This window comes from Asterias rubens, chromosome 1, assembly GCF_902459465.1.
Source record: "Asterias rubens chromosome 1, eAstRub1.3, whole genome shotgun sequence".
In the NCBI taxonomy this organism is placed as follows: Eukaryota; Metazoa; Echinodermata; class Asteroidea; order Forcipulatida; family Asteriidae; genus Asterias; species Asterias rubens.
In genome coordinates, this window is record NC_047062.1 from 17553865 (window position 1) to 17579470 (window position 25606).

General features: G+C 37.6%; 1 protein-coding gene across 3 annotated transcripts in view; it reads right to left on the bottom strand.

Annotated features, from left to right (window-relative positions):
* Positions 1-278: 278 nt before the first annotated feature.
* The window catches only part of LOC117290700, a 59883-nt gene continuing 34555 nt past the window's right edge, over positions 279-25606 (bottom strand). The window contains exons 4-14 of one of the 3 annotated variants that reach the window (XM_033772251.1): positions 24893-25036; positions 21017-21300; positions 19270-19373; positions 17928-18299; positions 15649-15778; positions 14494-14559; positions 12009-12105; positions 4184-4226; positions 2771-2850; positions 1582-1740; positions 279-954 (exon numbers count right to left, since the gene is read on the bottom strand). In XM_033772251.1, the coding sequence (XP_033628142.1) occupies positions 844-954; positions 1582-1740; positions 2771-2850; positions 4184-4226; positions 12009-12105; positions 14494-14559; positions 15649-15778; positions 17928-18299; positions 19270-19373; positions 21017-21300; positions 24893-25036 (1590 nt within the window). In that variant the 3' untranslated portion in view covers positions 279-843. Of the gene's footprint in view, positions 955-1581; positions 1741-2770; positions 2851-4183; positions 4227-12008; positions 12106-14493; positions 14560-15648; positions 15779-17663; positions 18300-19269; positions 19374-21016; positions 21301-24892; positions 25037-25606 lie in introns of all 3 variants that reach the window. The other 2 variants (XM_033772243.1, XM_033772235.1) reach the window with 2 other exon arrangements.

Consider the following 25606-nt stretch of genomic DNA (forward strand, 5'->3'; position numbering starts at 1 on the left):
CCCCAACGTCCCGTAATAATCATAATAAATATTAATCAATCAATTATGAGCACAACAGTTTGCTGTGATTGTAGCTCAAAATAAAATATGGCAGAACAATTTGGTTTCTGTTGACCAACTTCTCTTCAAAATGTTTCAAGAGAAAGGGCTAGTCGCTTTCTTTTTTTAATAATTTTGGATTGGGTTTCAGTCCCTACTTGAATGCGTGGATTTTCCCTGGAATAATTCTCTGGGTTATTCCTCCCACATTTAAAACTGAAGTTTCTTCATCATCTTCTCTTCTCGTTTGGCTCTTAATAGAGCATTGAGAATATTTATCCAGATCTAGATCTACTCTTAATTTGTTTTCCAATACAGTAGTATATCAGGAATAAAATATCTCTAACATAAAGTGATTTGTCTGTTGTTGTTTTTTCCCCAAAAGAAGGTGAAGAGCTGAAGTAATTAAACAAAAAGTGGCAAGGTCAAATAAAGTCTTCAGTTAATTTCCCAACACCTTCGTTGGAATCTTAGTTCTACCAATGCAGGACTGGATTGTAGGATTGCAGGTTGGTTAACTCCAAAGGCTGTGCCGCAAAAACAATTTACAGGCAACCAGTTCCAGGCCATCTCTTAGAAGAAAGTTCATCCACATTTCAGTGAATTCTCCTTGGGAACGGTGATTTACAGCTAGAAGAATGTCTCTGGTGCTGCCGCAGTGTTCCTTATGCCCAAAGTGCAAGTGGTTGCCTCCAAACTCGTTGTCAAAGTTGCCCTGTGTGGTGTATGGCCTTAACACTTACCCACATAAACCGTGTGGTTCCATGCAGTATTTCAGTTTGCCATTGGGTTCGTCTATACTATTTACATGTGTTCTGTCTCAATGAACATACGCAAATACGCCACGCTTAGCGGAACTCTTCGGGACAGGAATTGGATAAAACTTGCTGGTACCCCCTTCCCAGCGACACTGATCTGTGGTTTGAAGGACAAAAAGTACATGTAAACACTTGATATCAAATAATACACCACAAGGGAAACTTGACTGGGTAAACTCGCAATGATTTGGGGCTGAACAAAAAAGAATTGACTAGAGCGGGATTTGATCTAACGACGTCCGGATCAAATTGCAGACGCTCTACCAACTGAACAATCTAGCCCTATGTTGGCAGTCTGCCTATTTTGTCCTTAATTATTTTGGGGCACACATAGGGGCCTTCGCAGGTTTGAATATGAAAAAGATGAAATTACATGCTTGGAAATACAGTCATTAAAAACACTGTTATTGTTGACAGAATCCTGACTCCAAACTGCAACTAGGTGAAGAGTTCAAAGTGCAAGACAGCTCGCCTGCCAAGAACCTATTTAAAGTGTGATTTCAACATGAAAACTACAGGGTTTTTTTACAATGAGGGCATATCTCACTTTTTGCAGTAGGTTTCACCTGGCTGTGCGAATATCTTAATTCAATACTAGTAGTAATAATACTACAAGCATTTATAAAGCAAATTTTTGTTATGGTTTGATGTGCCAAGGGCAGTAATTCCCTAGAGAAACATTTCAAGCAAAGGAACCTTCAAATGACAAAAGATAAAAGTTTACCTGTACTAAGTAAGTGACCATTGAGCATGGACCTTCTCTGTGATTGCCGACTGGCTCGATGACCCAGCCGCTGGGTAGGACCTGACTCCTGATGATGGACTCCGATGGTGGACATTCACTGATACTGGCTGAGGTGAAGGCAACAACGTGGGTAGATGACTGGGGGATCCACAAGAGGTAAAGATTAATCAAATTTGTCTGGACGTGACCAGGATCTAATATGCTAAGCTTGAGTTAATCTCGCTTAGCATTAATATGTTACAAACCAAAATGTTCTGACTTTTCTTGGTTTCTTAACACTGTTTATTATGTTTAGCGTTTTACCACATCCCAAGGGGCGTATGCCACTCATCATTTGTATTTTCCAACAGGATGAGCAGAGATATGTTTTGAATTATGAGATCCATTTATGGAGCCCCTTCTTATGTTTTACAAGGTGTGGCAGTGCATTCAGCAGTCAATGTCAGAAACACCAAGGCAAACCCCTTCTCTTAGTGATAAGTGTAACCAGGTTCTTTTACGTGCATTACACACCACACATGAGCAATAGCGTTATATCTCATCCGAAGTTTGAAGCAATAATGGTTACGTGTCTTGCTTAAAGGCAGTGGACACTATTGGTAATTACTCAAAATAATTATTAGCTTCAAACCTTTCTTGGTGACGAGTACTGGGGAGAGGTTGATGGTAAAAAAAAATTGTGAGAAACGGCACCCTCTGAAGTGCCATAGTTTTCGAGAAAGAAGTAATTTTCCATGAATTTGATTTCGAGACCTCAGATTTTGAACTTGAGGTCTCGACCATCTAAACGCACACAACTTTGTGTGACAAGGGTTTTTTCTTCTTTCATTATTATCTCGCAAGTTTGATGACCCATTGAGCTCAAATTTTCACAGGTTTGTTATTTTATGCATGTTGAGATACACCAACTGTGAAGGCTAGGCTTTGTTAATTACCAATAGTGTCCACTGCCTTTAACGACACAAGTGTCAGGCTAGGACCTGAACCCACTCTCTGCTGATCAGAAACACCAAAGCTTGCTTGAAACCAGTGTGCTTGACCGCTCGGTCATGATACGCTATCATTTCTTCAGCAAACATAGCTTGATGAAATTAGGCCTTTGGTGAAGTGAGACTCAGTATTTCAAATGAATTCAAATTATGAGAATAAAATGATTGTAAGCAAATACCTCAATCTTGCTTGCTTGCAGCAAACAGAAGTCTCTGGATTCCTTTCGTACGAACTGTGGAACCTCATGGACTGCATGAACTGTACAAAATGATACAAATATGAAAACTATTAATGATTGAACATCTTACTGTCTGACCATTCAATTTCATTCAATGCGATTTTAAAAGACATGAATGATGGATAATCTATACCAGCTTGCAATATGGTAACCTGTGTTGAGTGCTTCTAAACAGTACAGTCAATCCTTTTTTTTTTTTTTACAGGGTTCTCGCCGAGTAGACACCGTATTCAGCTGAAACTTTCACTTGTGACTTTAAAGGCAGTGGACACTCTTGGTAATTACTCAAAATAATTATTGGCATAAAACCTTATTTGGTAAAGAGTAATGGGGAGAGGTTGATGGTATAAAACATTGTTAGAAACGGCTCCCTCTGAAGTAACGTAGTTTTTGAGAAAGAAGTAATTTTCCACGATTCGAGACCTCAATATTAAATTTTGAGGTATTGAAATCAAGCATCTAAAAGCACACAACTTCGTGTGACAAGGTTTTTGTGATAGTTTTTTTTAGCATTATCTCGCAACTTTGCCGACCATTTGAGCTCAAATTTTCACAGGTTTGTTTAACTGCAATGGTTTGTCTTGTGTAATAGTGAGATAGTTATTTGAATACATAATCAATGATTTTGCATGCTTGATCCGCCCATTTGTTGAATGCTTAAAATTAAATTCAAGAGTCTTGTAAGAATTTGACAAGTCTTGAGATGCTTAAAGGCAGTGGACACTGTTGTAGTTACTCAACATAATTATTAGCATAAAACCTTACTTGGTAACAAGTAATGGGGAGAGGTTAATGGTATAAAACATTGTGAGAAATGGCTCCCTCTGAAGTGACATAGTTTTCGAAAAAGAAGTAATTTTCCATGAATTTAATTTTGAGACCTCAGATTTACAATTTGAGGTCTCAAAATCAACCATCTAAACGCACAACTTCGTATGACAAGGGTGTTTTTTCTTTCATTATTATCTCGCAACTTCGAGGACCAGTTGAGCTCAAATTTTCACAGGTTTGTTATTTTATGCAATATATGTTGAGATACACCAAGTGAGAACACTGGGCTTTGACAATTACCAATAGTGTTTATATAGTGTCTTTAATTGGATCTTGCTTTATAGTGTACAGACGCATCAAAGGTGATTGCCTCCATTTCATTGCCTTGGTGCCCTTGAAAAGCTCCAGTAGAAATTTACAATTTTCTAATAGGGTGCCCTTTGCCAACTTGGTGGTGCCCTCGCCCTTTCAAAAACGAAGCATACAGGCATGAATTTAGCTTCTATAAAGAAGCATTTAATGCCAACAAATGTTTGACCCAACATTTCAACAATCATGAGGGTTGTTTAATTCATTACTCACCAACTTGCACATTATTATCCAGCTCCTTGATGATGTCCATTTTCTGAAAATATATGAAATAAATGATTAATAGCGGTGTCTCATAAGATTGGGGTAAATCATCATCTCTATCAAGTTAGGGTCAAAAGTAAGACCAAAACACAAGAGGTAAGCGCACCAGTTTTTAACAAACATTTGCTGAAATATTGTTACAATTACAAGGGGGTAAACCTTGCATTTTTTGTTGAAAATGTGCTGAAATTGAAAAAAATCACAGGGGCAATTTTAGCTTGAAAAAGTGATTTGTACAAGGCTATATACATGTAGCTTTGTGGATTTAACAATTTTTGCCTGAAAATATGTACAAGGCTATAGCCTTGTTTAATTAGCAATTTTTGCTTTAAAAAGTGTACAAGTTCGCACGGGCGCGGTGACAAACTTTAATGAGCTACACTACGTCATCCTGTCATTTACATGAACCAATTACAGCACACAACAGCTTAGAAAGTAATGAATTATTCAATAGCGACCATGCAGCGCGCACGTGTGTGTACGTGTTATGTGTGTGCGGTGGATGGCGTGACCTCCTGCAGTGCAATGCCAATACACGCGCGGCATGGCAACTATGGTCATTTGATTGCAGTCACTCAACTTCGCCTTCCGACCGGTTTATGAATATTGCATAGGTACATACAGTAAAAGTATGTAAATTGTATTGAAACTTTGTATGAATATTCATTAGGGTTCATATCAATCAACTGTGCAGTTACTATTGAACAGGGTTAATGAATGGCGATAGGCCGCCCACTAGGTGTGGTGTGCTGAAACATGTATGAGGTGAATGTCGTAATTACAGCTTTTGAAGCGCTGATGTGCAAAAGTCGTCGTTTTGAACTCGACTGGTACACGTGTAAAATATTTCTGAAAACAACCTTTGTTGGTTTGTACAGCAAGTACACAGAATGAATATTTATGTGAATCAGTTGCTTTGCTCAATACGAGTTTCTTTTGGGAGCTTTGGTTTCATATAAATAGGGTATGTGCATTTTTGCTATACTTCTCTGTGTTTGTACTGCAGCATGTTTTTCAACGCACATGATTTGTAGAGGCCGTTTACTTGTAATGTTTTGTTTGAAAAAGAGTACAAGGCTAAAAGCCTTGTGTACTCAGCAATTTTTGCTTGAAAAAGGTGTAATTAGCAAGTTTTGTTTGAAAAAGTGCACAAGGTGCAATCTTTGGCTGGTTTCCCGTTGTTAAGAGTAGAGACCAGCTAACTTTCATGTACTACGTTTTGCAATTTTTGGCTGGTTTCCCGTTGTAAGAGTAGAGACCAGCTAACTCTCCAATTGCCTTGGAGAGACCAGCTAACTCTCACGCTACGTTTTGCAATCTTTGGCTGGTTTCCCGTTGTAAGAGTAGAGACCAGAGGCGATATTGCATATTATGTAATAATGTCCATGGGACGGTTTTGCATATGCAATCGTGTCGGCCTGAACGCTGCTGCATCAGCAATTGTTTTGCAATTTTTGGCTGGTTTCCCGTTGTAAGAGTAGAGACCAGAGGCGATATTGCATATGTAATAATGTCCACGGGACGGTTTTTTATATGCAATCGTGTCCGCCTGGACGCTGCTGCATCTGCAACTGTGTCCGCCCGGACACATTTGTTCGCCTGTGCAAAACCGTCCTTGCAGTAAAAAACGCCCTTGAGTTTTATGGGAAATGTTAGGTTGTTTGGTATTCACTGCAATCATAAAATATGTGAATATTTATCCTGCATATACGTAGGTTCAGTGCATGCAAGCTCGCTAACGCGCACACATAAATGTAGTCATATACAAGTCCCCTGGACGTTTTTTTGCATAGCCCCGGACAGGATTGCATATGATAAAGTGTCCAGAGCGTACAGTATTGCATGGCAATTGGTCCGGGACAGTTTTGCATATGCCTGGACACTGCTGCGTCTGCAATTGTTTTGCAATTTTTGGCTGGTTTCCCGTTGTAAGAGTAGAGACCAGCTAACTCTCACGTACTACGTATTGCAATCTTTGGCTGGTTTCCCGTTGTTAGAGTTAAGACCAGCTAACTCTCATGTACTATGTTTTGCAATTTTTGGCTAGTTTCCTGTTGTAAGAGTAGAGACCAGAGGCGATATTGCATAATGTAATAATGTCCATGGGACGCTTTGACTCAAACTATCATTAACATCGCGCACGAAGGACACCACTCTTGCTTGAAAAAAATGTACAAGGCTATAGCCTTGTGTACTAAGCAATCTTTGCTTGAAAAAGTGTACAAGGCGCCTTGTGTAATTAGCAATTTTTGCTTGAAAAAAATGTACAAGGCTATATATAGCCTTGTGTAATTAGCAATTTTTGCTTGAAAAAGTGTATAAGGCTATTGTACTAGCATTTTTTGCTTGGAAAAGTGTACAAGGCTATAGCCTTGTGTAATTAGCAATTTTTGCTTGGAAAAGTGTACAAGGTTATAGCCTTGTGTAGTTAGCAATTTTTGCTTGAAAAAGTGTACAAGGCTATTACCTTGTGTAATTAGCATTTTTTGCTTAGAAAAGTGTACTAGCATTTTTTGCTTAGAAAAGTGTACAAGGCTATAGCCTTGTGTAATTAGCAATTTTTGCTTGAAAAGTGTACAAGGTTATAGCCTTTAGTACTAGCATTTTTTGCTTGGAAAAATGTACAAGGCTATATATAGCCTTGTGTAATTAGCATTTTTTGCTTGAAAAAGTGTACAAGGCTATAAGCCTTGTGTAATTAGCAATTTTTGCTTGAAAAAGTGTACAAGGCTATAGCCTTGTGTAATTAGCATTTTTTGGCTTGGAAAAGTGTACAAGGCTATAGCCTTTTGTACTAGCATTTTTTGCGTGGAAAAGTGTACAAGGTTATAGCCTTTTGTACTAGCATTTTTTGCGTGGAAAAGTGTACAAGGCTATAGCCTTGTGTAGTTAGCATTTTTTGGCTTGGAAAAGTGTACAAGGCTATAGCCTTGTGTAGTTAGCAATTTTTGCTTGAAAAAGTGTACAAGGCTATAGCCTTGTGTAATTAGCAATTTTTGCTTGAAAAGTGTACAAGGCTATAGCCTTTTGTACTAGCATTTTTGCTGGGAAAAGTGTACAAGGCTATAGCCTTGTGTAATTAGCAATTTTTGCTTGAAAAGTGTACAAGGTTATAGCCTTTAGTACTAGCATTTTTTGTTTGGAAAAATGTACAAGGCTATAGCCTTGTGTAATAAGCAATTTTTGCTTGAAAAAGTGTACAAGGCTATAGCCTTTTGTACTAGCAGTTTTTACTTGGAAAAGTGTACAAGGCTATAGCCTTTTATACTAGCATTTTTTGCTTGGAAAAGTGTACAAGCATTTTTTGCTTGGAAAAGTGTACAAGGCTATAGCCTTTTGTACTAGCATTTTTTGCTTGGAAAAGTGTACAAGGCTATAGCCTTGTGTAATTAGCAATTTTTGCTTGGAAAAGTGTACAAGGCTATAAGCCTTGTGTAATTAGCATTTTTGCTTGGAAAAGTGTACAAGGCTATAGCCTTGTGTAATTAGCATTTTTTGCTAAGAAAAGTGTACTAGCATTTTTTGCTTGGAAAAGTGTACAAGGCTATAGCCTTGTGTAATGAGCAATTTTTGCTTGAAAAGTGTACAAGGTTATAGCCTTTTGTACTAGCATTTTTTGCTTAGAAAAATGTACAAGGCTATAGCCTTGTGTAATTAGCAATTTTTGCTTGAAAAGTGTACTAGCATTTTTTGCTTGGAAAAGTGTACAAGGCTATAGCCTTGTGTAATTAGCAATTTTTGCTTGAAAAAGTGTGCAAGGCTATAGCCTTGTGTAATTAGCAAATTTTTTGCTTGGAAAAGTGTACAAGGCTATAGCCTTGTGTAATTAGCAATTTTTGCTTGGAAAAGTGTACAAGGCTATAGCCTTGTGTAATTAGCAATTTTTGCTTGAAAAAGTGTACATGGCTATAGCCTTGTGTAATTAGCATTTTTTGCTTGGAAAAGTGTACGAGGCTATAGCCTTGTGTAATTAGCAATTTTTGCTTGGAAAAGTGTACAAGGCTATAGCCTTGTGTAATTAGCATTTTTGCTTGGAAAAGTGTACAAGGCTATGCCTTGTGTAGTTAGCAATTTTTGCTTGAAAAAGTGTACAAGGCTATAGCCTTGTGTAATTAGCATTTTTTTGCTAAGAAAAGTGTACTAGCATTTTTTGCTTGGAAAAGTGTACAAGGCTATAGCCTTGTGTAATTAGCAATTTTTGCTTGAAAAGTGTACTAGCATTTTTTGCTTGGAAAAGTGTACAAGGCTATAGCCTTGTGTAATTAGCAATTTTTGCTTGAAAAAGTGTACAAGGCTATAGCCTTGTGTAATAAGCAATTTTTGCTTGAAAAGTGTACTAGCATTTTTTGCTTGGAAAAGTGTACAAGGCTATAGCCTTTTGTACTAGCATTTTTTGCTTGGAAAAGTGTACAAGGCTATAGCCTTGTGTAATAAGCAATTTTTGCTTGAAAAAGTGTACAAGGCTATAGCCTTGTGTAATAAGCAATTTTTGCTTGAAAAGTGTACTAGCATTTTTTGCTTGGAAAAGTGTACAAGGCTATAGCCTTGTGTAATGAGCAATTTTTGCTTGAAAAGTGTACAAGGTTATAGCCTTTTGTACTAGCAGTTTTTACTTGGAAAAGTGTACAAGGCTATAGCCTTTTATACTAGCATTTTTTGCTTGGAAAAGTGTACAAGCATTTTTTGCTTGGAAAAGTGTACAAGGCTATAGCCTTTTGTACTAGCATTTTTTGCTTGGAAAAGTGTACAAGGCTATAGCCTTGTGTAATTAGCAATTTTTGCTTGGAAAAGTGTACAAGGCTATAAGCCTTGTGTAATTAGCATTTTTTGCTAAGAAAAGTGTACTAGCATTTTTTGCTTGGAAAAGTGTACAAGCCTTGTGTAATGAGCAATTTTTGCTTGAAAAGTGTACAAGGTTATAGCCTTTTGTACTAGCATTTTTTGCTTAGAAAAATGTACAAGGCTATAGCCTTGTGTAATTAGCAATGTTTGCTTGAAAAGTGTAATTAGCAATTTTTGCTTGAAAAAGTGTACAAGGCTATAGCCTTGTGTAATAAGCATTTTTTGCTTGGAAAAGTGTACAAGGCTATAGCCTTGTGTAATTAGCAATTTTTGCTTGGAAAAGTGTTCAAGGCTATAGCCTTGTGTAATTAGCAATTTTTGCTTGAAAAAGTGTACAAGGCTATATAGCCTTGTGTAATTAGCATTTTTTGCTTGGAAAAGTGTACAAGGCTATAGCCTTGTGTAATTAGCAATTTTTGCTTGGAAAAGTGTACAAGGCTATAGCCTTGTGTAATTAGCATTTTTGCTTGGAAAAGTGTACAAGGCTATGCCTTGTGTAGTTAGCAATTTTTGCTTGAAAAAGTGTACAAGGCTATAGCCTTGTGTAATTAGCATTTTTTGCTAAGAAAAGTGTACTAGCAATTTTTGCTTGAAAAAGTGTACAAGGCTATAGCCTTGTGTAATTAGCAATTTTTGCTTGAAAAAGTGTGCAAGGCTATAGCCTTGTGTAATTAGCAATTTTTGCTTGGAAAAGTGTACAAGGCTATAGCCTTGTGTAATTAGCAATTTTTGCTTGAAAAGTGTACAAGGTTATAGCCTTTAGTACTAGCATTTTTTGCTTGGAAAAATGTACAAGGCTATAGCCTTGTGTAATTAGCATTTTTTGCTTGGAAAAGTGTACAAGGCTATAGCCTTTTGTACTAGCATTTTTTGCTTGGAAAAGTGTACAAGGCTATAGCCTTGTGTAATTAGCAATTTTTGCTTGGAAAAGTGTACAAGGCTATAGCCTTGTGTAATTAGCATTTTTGCTTGGAAAAGTGTACAAGGCTATAGCCTTGTGTAGTTAGCAATTTTTGCTTGAAAAAGTGTACAAGGCTATAGCCTTGTGTAATTAGCATTTTTTGCTAAGAAAAGTGTACTAGCATTTTTTGCTTGGAAAAGTGTACAAGGCTATAGCCTTGTGTAATTAGCAATTTTTGCTTGAAAAGTGTACAAGGTTATAGCCTTTAGTACTAGCATTTTTTGCGTGGAAAAGTGTACAAGGCTATAGCCTTGTGTAGTTAGCATTTTTTGGCTTGGAAAAGTGTACAAGGCTATAAGCCTTGTGTAATTAGCATTTTTTGCTAAGAAAAGTGTACTAGCATTTTTTGCTTGGAAAAGTGTACAAGCCTTGTGTAATGAGCAATTTTTGCTTGAAAAGTGTACAAGGTTATAGCCTTTTGTACTAGCATTTTTTGCTTAGAAAAATGTACAAGGCTATAGCCTTGTGTAATTAGCAATGTTTGCTTGAAAAGTGTAATTAGCAATTTTTGCTTGAAAAAGTGTACAAGGCTATAGCCTTGTGTAATTAGCAATTTTTGCTTGGAAAAGTGTACAAGGCTATAGCCTTGTGTAATAAGCATTTTTTGCTTGGAAAAGTGTACAAGGCTATAGCCTTGTGTAATTAGCAATTTTTGCTTGGAAAAGTGTACAAGGCTATAGCCTTGTGTAATTAGCAATTTTTGCTTGAAAAAGTGTACAAGGCTATATAGCCTTGTGTAATTAGCATTTTTTGCTTGGAAAAGTGTACAAGGCTATAGCCTTGTGTAATTAGCATTTTTGCTTGGAAAAGTGTACAAGGCTATGCCTTGTGTAGTTAGCAATTTTTGCTTGAAAAAGTGTACAAGGCTATAGCCTTGTGTAATTAGCATTTTTTGCTAAGAAAAGTGTACTAGCAATTTTTGCTTGAAAAAGTGTACAAGGCTATAGCCTTGTGTAATTAGCAATTTTTGCTTGGAAAAGTGTACAAGGCTATAGCCTTGTGTAATTAGCAATTTTTGCTTGGAAAAGTGTACAAGGCTATAGCCTTGTGTAATTAGCAATTTTTGCTTGAAAAGTGTACAAGGTTATAGCCTTTAGTACTAGCATTTTTTGCTTGGAAAAATGTACAAGGCTATAGCCTTGTGTAATTAGCATTTTTTGCTTGGAAAAGTGTACAAGGCTATAGCCTTTTGTACTAGCATTTTTTGCTTGGAAAAGTGTACAAGGCTATAGTCTTGTGTAATTAGCAATTTTTGCTTGGAAAAGTGTACAAGGCTATAGCCTTGTGTAATTAGCATTTTTGCTTGGAAAAGTGTACAAGGCTTATAGCCTTGTGTAGTTAGCAATTTTTGCTTGAAAAAGTGTACAAGGCTATAGCCTTGTGTAATTAGCATTTTTTGCTAAGAAAAGTGTACTAGCATTTTTTGCTTGGAAAAGTGTACAAGGCTATAGCCTTGTGTAATTAGCAATTTTTGCTTGAAAAGTGTACAAGGTTATAGCCTTTAGTACTAGCATTTTTTGCGTGGAAAAGTGTACAAGGCTATAGCCTTGTGTAGTTAGCATTTTTTGGCTTGGAAAAGTGTACAAGGCTATAGCCTTGTGTAATTAGCAATTTTTGCTTGCAAAAGTGTACAAGGCTATTTGATAAAGTCACAAGGGGTAAGCCTTGCATTTGAGTTGAAAATGGGCTGAGTTTTGATAAAATCACAAGGGTAAGCTTTGCTTTTTGCTAAAAATGGGATGAAATATATGATAAAATCACAAGGGGTAACCCTTGCATTTTTGTTGAAAATGGGCTGAAATTGGACTAAATCACAAGGGGTAAGCCTTATTTTTTGGTAAAAAAAATGGGCTGAAATATATGATAAAATCACAAGGGGTAAGTAAAGTAAGCCTTGCATTTTTGTTGAAAATGGTAAATGTGCTGAAAGCCGTGTTTTTTTTGTATGGACAAATATGTATTGATTCATACCTTTAACATGTTGTCATAAATAAACCGTGTTCTTGGATTTTTGACAGCTTTGTAGACTTCTTCCGGTGATGCTCGAATTAATCCCTTACCTAGAAAACTACCACAACAAAAAATACATCATAAGTACATATTGCTATGAAAAGGAATCAGTCTCAACGTAAAAACAATAGCTCCACAATTACCTTGCAGGAAAATACTGATTGTTAAAGCACCCTGAGCGCCACTGAAGTATCACCCGACTCAAATGAGTCTGTAAACAAAAAAATGGTAGGTGAACAGTAAAAGTTGGTTTAGTAGGTTCAGAGTATGTCTAATGAAACCAACAGTTACAACTTACAGTTTATACCGGCCAAAAACGGAAGCCTGCCTAACCTCACGTCGATAATAACCGTAGGAGGCCAAGATTTTTTCCAGAGGCATTCACAACCAGCGAAGAGAATGTGTTGTCCCTAAGAGCAGGACCCTCAACACCTTCTTTTCCGAACAACTGCAGTATGTCGGCAGTCCCAGACTGAAGTGTAGGGCAGAGGACAACAGCAGCTAGTGCTATGAATGTATGGAAAGTGCCAAATTCGACAACCAGCGTATGTGTCGTCCCTAAGAGCAGGCCCCTCAGCAGCCTCTTTTCAAACCAACTGCAGTATGTCGACAGTCACAGATGGAAGTGTAGGGCAGAGTAAGGTGACAACGGCAGCTAATGTTATGAATGTATGGACAGTGCATTTTACAGGTTATACCGGCCAAAAAAACAGAAGCCTCCCCAACCGCACGTCGATAATAACCAAAGGAGGCCCAGATTGTTTCAAGAAGCATTCACAACCAGCGAAGATGATGTGTCGTCCCTAAGAAATGGTAGCGCATTCCAAAGCCTAGGGGCTGCCACAAAAAAAGCCCTTTCACCAAATGCAGTGAACATTTTACCAAAAGGATAATCCAAGAAAGTACCATTATTCCCTGACCTAAGTTGACGGATGGAAACAAGATCCTGCAAGTACTTTGGAGAAAGACCATGAAGAGCTTTGAATGTCAACAACATGTTTTTAAATCTAATCCTGTACAAAACAGGCAGCCAATGTAGTTGACAAATTATAGGTGTAATGTGTTCAAACTGGTATGTGTGAGTAACAATTCTGGCTGCAGCGTTTTGAACCCTTTGTAGTTTAGCTATTTGTGATATCAGCAGACCATACAAAAGGCTATTACAATAATCAAGACGACTGGTCACAAATGCATGAACTAGTTTTAAAAGAGAGTCTTGTGTTAAGAATTTACTAATGCATTTGATGTTGTGAAGATTACAGGTATACACATCCGAGTCTGGAAACTTAAATTTTTAGGCCACTGCACATTTTACTAGTCCGGTGGGCTTCTTTACAAAAAAGCTGCAACGCAAGGCCTGATCTGATTAAATATTAGTGGCTTCTTATAAAGCGCCCATATCCGTCACTCAGTGACGTTCAAGGCTCTTCAACATTCAGTATTTTCCTGTAAAGTATAGTGATTTCTCCCTACAATATTTGAGTCTTTTCTCAGGCATCTGAAAGCACACAAATTTGTGCAATAAAAATAAGGGTGCTTTTACAATTATTAGTTTTTTGCAACTTCAATGACCGTTTGAGCCCAAACTTTCAATGATTTGTTATTTTTATGCATTATAACACCAAGTGAGAATACTAGTCTTTGACAATTACCTTTGAGAATGGCCAATGGGCCGACCCCTTTATACTTATAGAGCATAGCAGGCCTGGAGTTACACAGAAGCAGCAGAGCAGTGGCGTCTGTTGCCTTGTTCTTGCCTTAGGGGTGTGCCCCTTCAAAAGTTATCCGAGACTTTAAGACTTTCCAGCGGATGTGCCCTTCAAAAGGAAGCTGTTACTCACAATGTTTTATACTATCAACAGCTCTCAATTGCTTGTTACAAGTAAATGTTTATGCTAACAACTACATGTATCTTTAGTTATTACCAATTGTGTACAGCGCCTTTAAAGGCAGTGGACACTATTGGTAATTACTCAAAATAATTATTAGCATAAAACCTTTCATGGTGACGAGTAATGGGGAGAGGTTGATGGTATAAAACATTGTGAGAAACGGCTCCCTCTGAAGTGCCATAGTTTTCGAGAAAGAAGTAATTTTCCATAAATTTGATTTCGAGACCTCAAGTTTAGAACTTGAGGTCTCGAAATCAACACTCTAAACGCACACAACTTCGTGTTGCAAGGGTTATTTTTCTTTCATTATTATCTCGCAACTTCGATGACCGATTGAGCTCAAATTTTCACAGGTTTGTTATTTTATGCATATGTTGAGATACACCAACTGTGAAGGCTAGTCTTTGACAATTACCAATAGTGTCCACTGCCTTTAACAGTCTGTACATCATACATGTAACCCATTTTCTTCTTAAACATAATGTAGAGTAAGATTATGACAATTCTCTCCAAAAACACATTTCAAACTATTTTGAATAATGAGACACACTTACCAATGGTACTTTCGCTGTACTGGACTTTTTTGCAGAATCACTACATCTTTGGCTAACGAGTGAAAACTACAGTAAGAAAAATGCATCGAAAACACAAGTTACTTTGGATAGTAATATAAGTGTCTATGTCACAACTTCATGTATAAAAACCCATCGCAACTATTGCTGATCAGGGGCCAGTTTCACAAAGATCCAAGATTGATCGTAACTGCAAATCAATCGCAGTTGCTTCGCAAAATGTGATGTCACAATACAAATCACTGTGGTGATACTGAAAATTTGTCTTGCAATGAATTTGATTGCTTTGTGAAATCGGCCCAAGGTTGTAGCTTAATAAGTTCTCATTGTGGCATGTCATGGCCTAGCGGTTAAGAGCACTGAATTCAAGCTCTGGGGCGGATTGCAATAAAACGGTCTTAGTCAGCAGTCTAAGACCAGTCAGTGAAAAGTAATGAAATACGAACAAATGTCCCATAACACTCTGCAGGCACTGGTGGTACGGCATTGTTCTTATTGCTTTGGTTTAAATCATCGAATATCAAATCTGTGAGTTGTATCATTTTTACTTTTGGGAACAAACATTTACGATACAATCACCTTGATCATCATCATAATGCCTCCCATGGGTGTAATCTATTTCTAAAATAAAATCTAATCCTAGAGCTCTTTGTATCAAATCATCTACAACTAACAAATGCAGCGCCATCTTTAAAAACAAAAAACAAAGATCGATTACAGCCAGCTCAGAGCAGGCTTAAGATTTAAGACTGGCTATAATTATAGACCGCGCTATTGCAATCGGTCTATAATTAAAGACTGTCTAAGCGCGTCTCAAGTTAGCCGGCTATAGCGCATAGACTGGTTTAAGACTGCTTGGTGCAATCCGCCCCTGGTGTTTGATCAGCAGAGTGTGGGTTCAAGTCCCGTTTGTGACAGTTATGTCCTTAAGCAAGACACTTAACCATCGAGGTTGCCCAATAGCTTGAGGCAGTTCGAATCCTATGTTTTAGCAGCGGGTACCGCAACAATACATGTTAAATTTGCATCGGGGATAAAGAATATAAATTTTGGTTTTACCCTAACACCGATGTGTGTTAGCACTGTATACTCAGTACTTTGAAAAAAATCACAGGCATATTACACATTTCAACTCACAACCATCCTCCTGTCTGAGCCTGCTGCTGTGCGATGTTGGTGTTGATATCGATCACAGCAACTTGTCTTGATTGTGACAGTAGCTCAGCGACACACTGGTCTGCTAGTGTATACAACTCGGACACACCACCTGAATATCACAGAGTTAAAGAAGCATTGCTTATTCAGACCCAATAAATCAAATTATAGTTTATGGGATTTGAGGCAGTGCATGGTTAGGTATCAATATACAATTGGTTTGTGGTAACACCATGTTTGTATCTACTTGCCAGGTAGATTATGTTCTTTTGAGAACTTGTCTTATATTCTACAACCACAAGTAGAGTTTCGGTTGTACTCCCTTATTGGAAGGTAGAAAATCGACAGGGACTACTACTTTATAGTGGAACTGATAATCTTTCAGAGAGGAATTTGAAACCAGGGACATCAACAACTAAAACAAACAACTAGGTCTGTACATTCTAAACAAGACTTTCGCACAAATCAAAAGGTTAAAGGAACATTACAGAATTCGTTTTTGCTAACAAAACAGTTGCTGGCAGTGAACACTCTGTGTAATCCCCATATTCATAAACTGGCAAACCTGTAGAATTTTGAGATCACTCAGCCGTCTGGGTCACGAGAGAATAGTGAAAAACGGATTTAAAATTTTGCATTGCATCGCTGCCAAAATATATATGAATTATTATTTGTTTCTCATCAAAAATGAAATTTCAGACAGAAATATTTCAAGGGATGTTTTCAACTATCATCATCAGTAGACCGTTTAAGTTTTATGTAAATCTGTGATCTTCACGATTTTAATTTCGTACCAATTCTGTAACATTCCTTTTAGTTCTATGTTGTTTTGATTGAATATTAATTTTTGTGCTACATGTAACTATAGCAGATTTTATAGCAGACAAATTTGCTTTTCGTCGAATAGCGTATTTCGAGGGTTAGCCAGAATATAAGGCAGCCAGCTTGTGCATCCACCATGAGTTTGCATTTTTATGTCATAAATGAGCACTGGAAAGTTAGCATGTCTTTTTGTGGGCTAACAGTTAACAGCTATGAAATGGAAATTTGCGCAGTAAAAGGGATGGTAGTTAACACTATTGGTAATGGACACTATTGGTAGTTACTCAAAATAATTTTTAGCACAAAACCTTACTTGGTAACGAGTAATGGGGAGAGGTTGATAGTATGAAACATTGTGAGAAACAGCTCCCTCTGAAGTGACGTAGTTTTCGAGAAAGAAGTAATTTTCATCAAATTTGATTTCGAGACCTCAGAATTAGATTTTTAGGACTTGAAGTCAAGCATCTGAAAGCGCACAACTTCGTGTGACAAGGTTTTTTTTTCTTCTTCATTATTATCTCGTAACTTCGACGACCAATTGAGCTCAAATTTTCACAGGTTTGTTATTTTATGCATACGTTGGGATACACAAAAGACTGGTCTTTGGCAATTACCAATAGTGTCAAGTGTCTTTAAGCAGCTCTATGAAATTAGGTCCAGAGGCAGAGAGCTTTAGTAATTGTCAACTACAGTAATTGAATCTTTAGTAGCGAACAGATCCTCAGCTGCTAACTGTTCACTATTATGGCAGCAGTTAAAGGCAATGTACACGTTTGGTAATTGTCAAAGACCAGTGTTCTCACTTGGTGTATCCCATCATAAGCATAAAATAACAAGCCTGCGAAAAATTGGGCTCAATTGGTCAGCGAACTTGCGAGAAAATGATGCAAGAAAAAACACCCTTGATGACGAATGTGTGTGCTTTCAGATAGGAATAAAAGACTTCTAGCTAGAAGTCTTTCATTATTTTAGTGAGAAATAACATCTTTCTCAAAAACTATGCTAGTTCAGAGGGAGCCGTTTCTCACAATGTTTTATACTATCAACAGCTCCCCAATGCTTGTTACCAAGTCAGTTTTTAAGTTAATATTTGTTTTGAGTAATTACCAAACGTGTACCTTCCCTTTCAGATGATGAGAGAGACCATGGATGACCAACAAAAGGAGTAGGCTCACCTTTCAGTGATGTGGCTTCCCTCTCACCAAGCATGAAATCAATCATACTGGTCACAACCCCAGGGTCAGAGGTCATGGCCGGAGGGGCTTTCCCATCCCTCTCTAGGCTCCCTTTATTGCTCATCCAATCAGAATAGCCCGTGTCCTCACTACTGGAGGACTCTGTCCCCCCAGCGTTAGCCCCGCCACCACTACCACCAGCTGCAAAAAATCTCATTCGACTCCGCCTACTTCGAGAGGGCATGGCTTTCTTCCACTTATTACCGGGGGGTAATGTGGTCTTCTTTGTTGACTTCTTTGTTTTTGAGGACAAGTTTCCAGGTGAGACTTTCCCCTCTTGGGGACACCCTGCACCATTGCTGTGTCCCTGTTTATGTAAAGCATAACACGGTTCTCTGAGATGCGTTTCCTGCATAGAGTTTGCATCGTCTTCCTCCTCCTCCGTAAGATCAGGCAAGAAATCACAGACATGCTGTAGGCTTGTGTAGCTCAATGGGCGGAGCTTCAACTGGGCGTGGTTAAGGTAGTCCTGGAGAGCTCCGAGCCTCTCGGCTAATTGTTTTTCACGGTCCATTGTGGAATTTGTGGAGTCCGGCGATGGACTTGTGATGTAATGGATTACGCTCTTACCGGATACTACAAATTTAATTATCAAATTGACAGAGATTATTATAATAGCAATAATAATAATAATGATAATAGTGGCTTCTTATATAGCTTTCATACGCTTTACTCAGTGACGCTCCTAGACTGTAACACGCAATGTCTCCTGCAAGGTATGTGCGACTACGTTTCAATTATGAGACCTACATGTAATCCTTTTATAGCACCACGTAATGGTTTACATGGTGCTGTGGCGCAATAAGCTGCCAATCAGATGATTAGAATGTATTAAACACAGACCTTGTCGTCCCTGGCTAGACGACAATTTCAGGTTAATTGGCTTCTGACGGGCACAACAGAACAACAATTTTGACAAAATAGGGAGACCGCTAATAAAGGGCTACAATCCCTACACTATCTTGTTTGGGCACAGCTGCCCCTGTCCCAAGTTCAAAGTTGACTCTCATTTCGAAATCTGTACTCCAGCTGAGGTTAATACCATTGGAGAGGAAATGTTTATTGTCAGGTGTCCCAAGCATTTTGGATGGGATGGTAGATAGCTCAGTAGATACATGTACAGTACATGCAGAGTGCTATCACATTAATCCAGAGGTCCCATGTTCAATTCTGTTTAAATAAATTCTTGTTTGCTCAACACAAAATTATTTAAAATTGTACAAGTCAATTTTCCTTGTGGTTTACTTCTTGAATCACAAAGCGTATTTCAAAGCCAATTTTATCCCCTTTTTGATGTCATTTTAATAATTATCAGGATGGAAGTTGAATAAAATAGAATACAAGTTGGCATACCAATATACCAAAATAAAAATGGGCTTTTGAAAATTTAACCACTGTTGGTCTGTTTTGGCTCTTTACTCCATACTGATATTTCTGACAAACGACAAAATCCTGGTTCATACTTCCTGCTAACGCGATACGAAAAGAGCTGTTTTCGCAGCAAATGTATCGCAGGAGTTGAGCACATTTCAACTGATGCACTCACCGTCTACAACTGGCTGTATAAGGAAGTAGCACCACGACGTCCTGTGTTGCTCAGTGTTTCTACTAAACATCCAGCAAGAGCTGTCCCTTTCAATCTTCCATATTCTGCAAAAAAATAATAATATTATTATTGGTTTTTACCCATATACACCGATGTGTGTAGCACTGTATACTCAGTACTTTCCCGAGTCCTGTGAAAAAAAATCACAGGCATTTTACTCGGGTGGGATTCGAACCCACGACCTTTGCAATTCTAGAGCAGTGTCATACCAACTAGACCACCGAGATTGCCCGGTAGCTAGAGGCAGTTCGAATCCTGCGGGTACTGCAAATGATTAAATAGATGTTAAATTTGCATATTTAACATCTATTATGTTATTATTGGAATAACAAATGCAATTTGAGATGAGAAATTATGTTGATTAATACAAACAAATTCAGATATTTTAATAATTTTCTTGGCAGACTGCAGAAGCAATTAGTAGGGCAAATCTTTTGCATTTTAAAAAATACAAAAGGCCAGTAAAACAACTACGCTACATAATTTGTCAACTTAGAAGCTAGCTGCCAATTTAAAGCAACTATTCTAGCCACATGAATGTGAAGACATGACACATGCCATAACTTGCATAAGATTGAAGATTCATGCAACAAATTCATTGATTTGATTCAGGACATGCTTTGCAATGAAAAACCAACTGATTGTCATTAAAGGCAGTGGACACTTTTGGTAATTACTCAAACAATTTTCAGCATAAAACCTTAATTGGTAACAAGTAATGGGGAGCTGTTGATAGTATAAAACATTGTGAGCAACGGCTCCCTCTGAAGTAACGAAGTTGTCAAGAAAGAAGCAATTTTCCACGAATTTGATGTAGAGACCTCAGATTTAGAATTTGCCGTCTGGAAATCAAGCATCTGAAAGCACAAATTTACGCGTGACAAGGGTGCTTTTTCTTTCAATATTATCTCGCTACTTCGAAGACCCATTGAGCTTAAATTTTCGAAAGGTTTGGCATTTTATGCATATGTTGAGATACACCAAGTGAGAAGACTGGTCTTTGACAATTCAATTACCAATAGTGTCCAATGTTGTTAAGAGAGGTTTGCGGTAACACCATCTGAACGTTTCTTTTGAAAAGACTAGGTGGTCATTAAAAAGAACAGGTAACCACCTGTTCATTTTAGAACCAACACTACCCAAAAGAGATTTTCACATTGTGTAACCACAAACCTCACCTAATTATACTTCCACCATGCAAAGTTTCAAACCTTACTGATTTGTCATGGTTCAGATATACCTTCAGGCAAAGCACACCGTCAAAACAAATATTGAAGCCCACCACTCAAGTGGTTTATTTAAAAAAAAGTATGACATTGGCTTTTGTAATAATAATAACTACATGATCTCCACCGTAGCCCAAATAGTTGTCACAAAACACACTTAACTACCATAAATCTATATGGCACTCAGTCCTTGAACTTCGCTCTGGAAGGGCACATCAATGTTCCTTTTTCAATGGGCAATCTTTTCCGCTATTGGTGATTGCTGTGGGTAATTCAGCCTCAAAATGTTTTCTTTGTTAGACTGATTCAGTTTTAACTCTCTAAGTGAAATGTTTTTGAAAAAAAAAGTTCCAGTTTCACAGAGAAATCTGTCCCAGAGATTCTGTCTCCAATATTAATGATTAGAAGTAGTTTGAACAGTACGCGTTTGGGGGACAAAATCTCCTGTCACACCAACTTACCTCTGAATAACAGTATCTTTTCTGTCATCATTTACGCTCGGTGCGTTGATAAAAAATGCAAAAAGTGGAACATCCGTGAAGCAAAACGCCAGTGCACGACTCAGGATGCCAGTTTGTGGTGGCCGCGGTTGGCTTGACGGAGTGATGCGTATGACATCCTTGAAGGCGGGCAAATCTTCGTCACGGTCGTTGAGCATCTTCGGTGTTGAAGACTGGGAGATGCTCGCCACGTTGGCATTCCACTCCTGATGTTTAGTCACGTTCTGCATCGTTGCCAGAATGTCCTGTGATCAAATATTCATGGTGGATCAAACTTAAGTGTGAGGATTTTGATAAGTTTTTAAAAAGTGCTTATAACGTGGAGTGTGGTGGTTGAACAGTTCACTGGATTGTTCCCACGTATTTGAGTGTCTCGGAGTAAGGGCATTAAACAAAGACTCTGGTAGCCATCTCATAAATATCAGAATGAGGATTTAAACCATGGTTTGGCTGGTTAAGGTGCTTCAGGGGGGCACTTGACCAAGGTTCTCCACCAACATAAATTACAAATTGTGGGGCATTCTGGACCTGATGTTTGGCCAAAGCACGCTGAATTCCAAGGTCTTCAGAATGTTTCAACACTGGACTAGCGCCAGCCAAACCACTTGGAAAGAATTTTGACTGCTCCTGTGTTAAAACTAGCATTTGGACACTGCTTGTACATTTCAAATTGTGTTCATGTCATTACTTTTGAGTCCAAGAACATACCTTTAAATTCTATGAAGGAATGAAGTAAACTTTGTATCAAAAAAGACAATATGATATTCCTCCTCTTACATAAAGATGTGTTGGTGTTTTTTTTCTTCAAATAAAAACAGTTACACGTGTAAATGCACATTTAAGTTTGTTCTCACTTTGATTTTTGGCTTGTAAACAATAATTCTGGCCCAGTATTAAAATATCTTGAGCTCCAAACACTGTGGTCTTTCAGACCACTCCCCCCCCCCCAAAAAAAAAGTAAAAAGTTGAGCCCTGTTATATTATAAAATTTCAGCTGCTCAAAACCCTGGCTCTACCTGCACAAATCCAACAATCACAACATTATTAACTGTCAAAGTGAATAAATCATGTTTTTCAAACAACACAATGTATAATGTTTTCTTAGTGGGTACATCTACAGTAAATACTCAATCCCAACAGATGGTACTTGCTAGACCTTGAATAGAATTTATTTTATTAATAGAAACCTGTCTGATGAAATTCAAGGTTGTTCAAGTTCATTTAGGTACAGTGAACGTAAACAAATTTTTGATTAAACAGATGCCATTCAATTCATCGACAAGCTGGCGTTTGTATTTTTTAAATTTAGGGCCATTGACTCCTCGGCCAAATACTTCCCCTACAAATTAATGAGAAGGAAGTATTCAACCAGCATTTTAGCACGGCAAATTTTTTAGACTGAACATATTTGATTGACACTTTAAGAAGCAAGATGATTTTTTAGTGATATTGAACTTTTGCAAACTTTGAGGCAAGTGTTAGTGATATTGAACTTTTGCAAACTTTGAGAGGCAAGTGTTAGTGATATTGAACTTTTGCAAACTTTGAGAGGCAAGTGATGTTTTTTAACAGTATTGAACATATTCTATGCAAACTTTGTGAGGCAAGTGATGATTTTTGAGTAGTAACTTAACATATTTTGTGCATACTTTGAGAAGCAAATGATGATCTTTTAGTTATTTCGAACATACTTTGTGCAAATTTTGAAAGGCAAGTGATGATTTTTGGGTAGTAACTTAACATATTTTGTGCATACTTTGAGAAGCAAATGATGATCTTTCAGTATTCAAACTGCACATACTTTGCAAATTTTGAGAGGCAAGTGATGATTTTTGAGAAGTAACTGAACATATTTTGTGCACACTATGCGAAGCAATTGATGTTGATATTTAAGTAGTAACTTAACATATTTTATGCTTACTATGCAAAACAAATTATGATGATATATAAGTAGCGACTGATACATTTGTGTAGGTTTTTTTTAGGGGGGGGGGGGTTGGCATACAACACTAGTAGGTTAACTGTTCACTGAAGTGAAATTTATTATTACAGGGTTTAGTTTTGTTGATCAAAATGCAAATGTTTAGCTGTTTCTCAGTCCACCTCATCACGATCATAAATCAAAGTTGGCAGATTGTAAAAAAACAGAAAGATGACCATAATGACCCTAAACAAACATCTTGGATAACTTTGGCCTGGTATGGTATCTCATTCACCAACAAGATCAAGGCAACCATGATGCACATGTTATTGTGAGTCATTTGGTGGACTGTAAATAATCCAGGTACGCTGTGCACTACTACTATTCCTAAAATAGGTCAAGCGTTCTCTTCCCTGGTTGCTGGCACCAACATTTCACACACAAACAATTCTTAGAGTGTTATTTCTAAACATTTTACAGAGTTACACCTAGTGACCGCGCAAGTTGTACATGTACATGTATTTCAATGAACAGTTATGCTCTAATAAACATCAAACCAATAGAAAAACATAAATTGGTATTTGTTTAATCTGGTTGTGAAGCCAAGAATTCCAGGAAAGGTGGTCTAAATCAGTTTACTAGCCATAATGACCCTGGAGAGAAGACAAGGAAGGAAGTTTCTGATTTAGGTGTGGGCGGAATCTGTTGTAGGTGTGGGCTGAAAACCCAAGAGAACTATTTCAGGGGAAAACCCATGCAGTCAGGTAACGTCTGAAAACACAATCCACATAGTTTTCCATAGTAACAACCTATCACTCTGAACAAATACAGCACCTTGGCAACAAACAGAGAGGCGGTGCCTGTGCAAACTTGATAACAAACCCTCTTTTGTTTTAAATGAAAAAGTTCCTGCTTAATTCTCCTAAAAGTCAGTAAAACTAATACCCATTGTTATAAGACCTTGCATATAAAGTCGCAAGCCCCCTAAAGCACCCTCACTGACTTCAATCAGGGGTCGAAATTAAGTGTATTTTCATGGTAGTCAGCAGGGCTAGTAACCAAGAATTAGTTAAAAAGCAGGACAGTTCTTTTCAGAACTGAGAAGTCTCCCGAACCTCCGATTATCTACTCTGCGGCAGTAGAATAAAGCAAGACAGTTCTCTAAGAACAACTCTACCTGGCAAGTAGATACACACATGGTGTTACCGCAAACCAAATATACATTAACCAATAATTGTTAGTAGCCCTGATGAGATTTTGGTAGCCCTAAAGACACATTATGTCTCGCGTCACGGCTCAAACTTTACAATACACCATGTTCTTTATTGTTTGTGATGATGATTTTTGCACTATTTTTCCACTAGCCCGTCAGGCTATCAAACTGGAAAAATCAGTAGCCCGGCTGTAAATCTGGTAGTCCCAGGCTAGCGGGCAATTTCGACCCCTTTCAATGCAGATCTACGACATTGGCTAAGACATGTGCGCAGCGTGTACAAGTTTCCATTGTTTGACCTTGATCTAAGCGATGGCGGCAAATGTAAGGGAAGGGGTCTGTTATGGCAAATCAATAAAAGCCATTTGTGAGTTAGATTTAAATAGTGTCCCGTACAATGACTTTCTAAGTCACAATGTACCAAACATTTGAATAGAGACAGTTGCTATGTCACATGGTTCAGGGCAAGCTTCTGTATCTCAACTTCAAGGTATAATTGTGCCATGCACATCCATTCAGAATTGTGTATGGGTGTTCATCAACTCTTAAGAAACAACACAAACTATGTACCATAGGCCTATTGTCTTGATAGTCTGAGGAATTCAATTTGTGAACAAGCACGTCATTGTACCAGACAATATTCAATCCTAACACGCAAATGGCTTTTTGTGTGACTTTCTCTTCCAGCGCACAACACACTTACCTCTGTCTCTCCGGCCAGAATTGCACTGCATCCATGAAGCATGAAACTCGAGTTGTTCTGCAAGAAGAGCTGTCGCTTCCAAACCCTCAGGTTGCTGTAGATCCCAGAAAGTTGCCATCCCATGCTTGTGTCGATAGGCAGCAACTGTTAACAAAAAGATAATATTTCAATCTTAATAATAATAATAATAATAATAATAATAATAATAATAATAATAATAATAATAATAATAATAATAATAATAATAATAATAATAATAATAATAATAATAATAATAATAATAATAATAATAATAATAATAATAATAATAATAATAATAATAATAATAATAATAATAATAATAATAATAATAATAATAATAATAATAACGAGGTCTTATAGAGCGCACAAATCCACAAGAGTGCTCAGGGCGCTATTACAGAGAAAATACAAAAAAAATAACAAAGAACAGATTAAATACAAAAGAATGGATCTAGATCTTATTGATGATGCATTAAATGTCAATCCTATTGTTGATCTTGAGTGTGTTTTCACGGCTGTAACCAATAACTGTCTTGGACAATGGCCAGTGAACAAGAAACAGTTTTTAGTTACGATAGCGAAAACGCACCCCTTGAAATGAAGTTCAGTGTACAAACATACTCATGATCAGTGAATTAAGCCACCTACATGCATAGCAAGCCTCAAACTTAATACTGGACCACAGGCCAGAGG